General features: G+C 38.6%; 2 protein-coding genes across 4 annotated transcripts in view; both read left to right on the forward strand.

Moving 5' to 3' along the window:
- LOC113824052 (DNA-(apurinic or apyrimidinic site) endonuclease 2) overlaps nucleotides 1-5,000 on the forward strand; it is a 574,593-nt gene that overhangs the window by 41,676 nt on the left and 527,917 nt on the right. The gene's annotated exons all lie outside the window — the stretch shown is intronic.
- Nucleotides 1-5,000, forward strand: part of LOC113820151 (oxysterol-binding protein-related protein 6) — a gene marked incomplete in the record, with an annotated part of 52,044 nt that overhangs the window by 20,798 nt on the left and 26,246 nt on the right. The window contains 2 exon segments of the mRNA XM_070122706.1: nucleotides 2,179-2,321; nucleotides 3,625-3,723. Coding sequence (XP_069978807.1) covers nucleotides 2,179-2,321; nucleotides 3,625-3,723 — 242 coding nt within the window.

Raw genomic sequence — 5,000 nt, forward strand, 5'->3', positions numbered from 1 at the left:
AGAGCCAGAGCAAGAGCCTGTGCATCTGCCTTGGCGTGACACCATCTCGTACACGTACCCCTGAAGCACCATCATCACACACTAAGAGGACACTACTAATGATAGATATTATTCCTGTAACTAATAAACATATGATGAGAAATACATATCAGTCACAGCTGCAGCAGTTGTTTATTCATAGGAAATGCCTCATGAGGCACTGCGAAGCCTGTGATGTCACAGAGTGTTTCTACAATCATGTGCAGTTATTGCAATTAGTACCTTGCAAAAGGGGGAGCCAGGTACCAGCTACACTTCAGAATACCATGTGAATGCCATAGAATGCATCAAGATTGATTCAGAGATCAGAATTCTAAAAAAATAATAATAATAATAATAATAATAATAATAATAATAATAATTAAAAAAAGAAAAAGAAAAAAAAAATGCAGGGAATAGTATCCTCAACATCAAAGCCTGATATCTCAAAACTACACCTTTGTCAACATTCTTTGTTATATCTTCGTAACTACTAGGGCAATTCTAATGAACATTTAAAAAAAAGATATTTTACACTAAACTAAGAGGAAATTTCAAAATTGAATCGTCTGTTATAGGTATTGTTATAGAGTATATGTGATGCAAATTTGCTGTCATGAGAGTTTTGGCTGAAGGCCGTGGTGATATAAAAGAATCACCACAAAGGTGCAAACTTCATAGAGGTTGATCAGACTTATGTGGCATTTAGAAAGGGGCTTTTGCATTATTCATAGCAATAAATAGATGTGGAATGTAGTGTGTCTGATCCATGACTGGAAGAGCACCAGATCCAGGGAGGTTGCCATTTCCATGTTCAGCATCTATTCCTAGCTGCTGTGACTGGCAGCATAGGTTGTATTACAGAAAATTAGATAATAGGTTGTATTACAGAAAATTTAATAATAAAAATAAAAGAACAAAAGGATACATATTGTCATTATTCTTGCACTGAGTTTTGGAATACCTATAGAGGTAATATGGAGGCTGTGTAAGGAAAACCGTCTATTACCATCTGGATAAAGCAAATAAAATAATGAAATATGGACCTTGGAAAAAGGCAAAAACAAACAAAAACAAAAACAAAAAACAAATAAAAACACTTATACAAAAAAGAGAAAACCTTGCAAAGGGCAGGCATAGAGTTTTGTCACATCACATGATCACTTGTGCCCAGCCTACAAGCCCCACACCTGTCATAGCAGCTGCACAAGTAAGCCTAATGTAATTACTATAAAACACCTGAATCCAAAGGGAAGATGGCCAAATTAAGAGAAAAGGTATGGCAACACAGCCGCTACAAATTTAGTGATTAATACTTCAATGTTTCAAAAAGCAAGGCCATTGCTACTCTGAGATATATCTTTAGAATTCTATTCCAATTCATTGTTTCAAACTTTTGAAAAAGGCTAAACTCATTACTCATATTTGATTATTACTCATGTAGCTCTACTTTTTTCCAATAACTGAGAATGATGAGTTTTATTTCCTTTTAACTCAGTAACGATGGGTGTCCCACATATGAGACACCCGGAAAAAAAAAAAAAAATTGCCAGTGTGACACTGTATCGGGGCACGCGCTCCGACACAGCAGCGGGCCACAGTCGGCACGTGGGCAGAATCCGGGCCAGCCCCGCGTGCCTATTTTGTAGCCACCCAGAAACTTCTATTTTCGGCTTCAAAATGTACCGGCGGTAATGGGTAAAGTGTGCATCCAAATGTCCAGTTAAAAGCACCTCAATTGCGCAAGTTTTCCTTGTTTGGTTACAAGAATAAGTTAGTACCATGTGTTCTAATAGACAGTAGGGATCATCATAAAAAAGTTTTAATTTCTCTCTCTCTCTCTCTCTCTCTCTCTCTCTCTCTCTCTCTCTCTCTCTCTCTCTCTCTCTCTCTCTCTCTCTCTCTCTCTCTCTCTCTCTCTCTCTCTCTCTCTCTCTCCTCTCTCTCTCTCTCTCTCTCTCTCTCTCTCTCTCTCTCTCTCTCTCTCTCTCTCTCTCTCTCTCTCTCTCTCTCTCTCTCTCTCTCTCTCTCTCTCTCTCTCTCTCTCTCTCTCTCTCTCTCTCTCTCTTTCTTTCTTTATGTAATCATCTGTAGTGAATTTAGCATATTTCAATTTTAATTGTTTTCAAGGTAACTGTCCCTGTGCATGTTTTTCATCAGTTGTGAGCCAGTTGGGGCAATTATTGCGGGGAATCCAGACAGAACGAGAAAAGTTGCGACAAGCTCTAGAGTCCGAGTCAAACTTATTGGCATCTCACAACACCACAGCCATTATTGCTGCACTGAGAAATAGTCTCAATCAGGTAAGTTTTTAAGAAAATCTCAAACCCCAGTTTGTCTCTCTCTTCCCCCCCTCTGTGTGTGTGTGTGTATAGGGGGGTTGGGTTGGATGTCTGATATAAGCATGGACCAACTGAGCATGTTCTTTGAGAATAGGTTTTTAATTGTTATTTCAAGAAACTTTTAGACCAAGGGAATTTGTCTTACTATTAATTTGCTGAAGTGTTCAGGGTCTCAAATGAAAGGCAAAATTATTTACAAAGTCAGTTTTATTTACCACAATAACTCAGTGTTACCTTGTATTGACCTTTGATGACAACTCTGCCAAGTCTATGCAAGTGTTGAAAAGTTTTGGGGCAAAAACAAAACTATCCTTACTGCTGAATTCACATGAAAGAAACTAGTCATGCCCCCACTACACTTTGACACTTTCGGCTTGATATTAACCTAATAATCTTTGTGGGGATTCCTCTGAGATACACTGACGAGGTTTTCCTCTCGCTCCCTATTCCAGTGCTGCCCTTCACTACACACCTCCTCCTCCCTCCCAAGATGATTTTGCAAACCCCCCAGTATCTATTCCTCCTCCATCTTATTTTTCCACTTCTACCCCCATCCTCTCCCTGTCAAATTCTTTTCCAATTCTAAATCTAGACACCCCAATCTCTACCACAGCCCTGACACCTGCTCCTCTCCCTTCTCACTCTACCCATAGCAGACAGTCTAAATGTTCCACCCCATCTCCTACCACACCCTCTCCCCAACCTCTTCCTCTACCCCTCAAAAACCTATCTTTCATGTTTTCCCTTTTTATTTCAGGAAACTAAAAGTTTTGTTGAAAATCTTATCATTGGTAGCATTTTAAGCATATATTGAAAATTATTTTTTGCTTATTTTTTGGGCACCCCTAATAAGTATGTTTAAAAAATATATGCAATGTTAATACTTCTGATACTTTTAAAGATTGAATCTGTTTTGTGTAACCATTTTTTATATTGTATTTATACCTCACCCCCTTACATAGCAATGAACATTGTTAATTTTTTTAGTGTTTTACCAGATAGACATAATACTGGGTTAGGTCTTGGTCCCATTGTAGTGTGAAGTTAGGGATGGTGAGCAACTGGAGTGTGGCATATTCTCATGTAAGTAACTGATGAATATTTGATAATCAGTTAGTGCTATGAGCTTTTCTGTCACAGGCATATGTGATATGGGGTGAAGGCAGTTAACTTAGTTCAGTTCATTAAAACCAAGATACCGTAAAAGAATCTTTTGTCAATGCAAATAAATTTACTTTTTTCTCATACAATGTAAAATTTTCAGGCCCTCCAACAAAATGCTGAGTTACGGGGCCGTCTAGCAAGGATACATGCAGATTCCGACTTGTCTGATATCTCTGTTCCACCATCAGTGTCAGAACTGGTAAGTTGTAGTATGTTTGCAGTTAAGAGTATGATGTTTGTATAATGATTATGTATATGAAAACACACACACAACCCGACACACACACACACACACACACACACACACACACACACACACACACACACACACACACACACACACACACACACACACACACACACACACACACACACACACATATATACACACATACATACATACACACACATACATACTTACACATACACACACAAATACACACATACATATACACATACACACACACATACACACACACACACAGACACACACACACACACACGCATACACGCACACACACACGCACACATACACACACACACACACATACATGCACGCACGCACGCACGCACATACACACATACAAACACATACACACACACACATACACACGCACACACACACGCACACGCACACGCACACACACACGCACACACACACACAAACTTATTTATTTGGGGGGTGAGAGGTCTCCAAGCAAAGCAAATATACTATCGGAACCAAAATGTAGAGGCAGACAAACATTAACCCTGCAACCAAATTTAATACCTAAAGATTATATAGAAATAGTTTACACAAATATTGATGGTCTATCTTCGAAGTTGCTTGAACTAGAGACAATAATTGATATGGATAAACCGGATGTAATATGCATCACTGAAACCAAACTGGACCCCTCCACAGGCGATGTAACATTAGGGCTTAAAGACTATAATATTTGGAGAAAAGATAGGGCAGATGGAAATGGAGGGGGGTAGCAATATTAACAAAGAAAGGAATTATTATAAAGGAGTTAGAAATTAATCAGGACCCCATAGTGGAAATGAAGGTAATTGAGGTAGAAACAAATGGGGTAAACATAATAATAACCACGGTATACATGCCACATCAAACATCGGCGTGGTCACTAGAAAATTACCAGAATCTAATTCAAGAGACAATAAAGAGCCTGGAAGAAGTGCTACAACTATTGGAAGCCAATTCAACAGAAATTCTTATTACAGGGGACTTTAATAGCAAAATCAACTGGGAAAGTCTCGATCCTAGAGCACAATCAGATTCTTGGAATGCTAAATTACTAGATATCATAAATGAGCATTGCCTTTTCCAGAATGTAACAGATCATACCAGGATAAGAGGGCTAGATAGGCCGTCTATGCTTGACCTAATATTTACAAAGCATAACGACGATATTAAGGATATCGAATACTGTCCTCCTTTAGGAAAAAGCGACCATGTAGTGATTAAACTAAAAT

Source organism: Penaeus vannamei, chromosome 6 (genome assembly GCF_042767895.1).
Source record: "Penaeus vannamei isolate JL-2024 chromosome 6, ASM4276789v1, whole genome shotgun sequence".
NCBI lineage: Eukaryota > Metazoa > Arthropoda > Malacostraca > Decapoda > Penaeidae > Penaeus > Penaeus vannamei.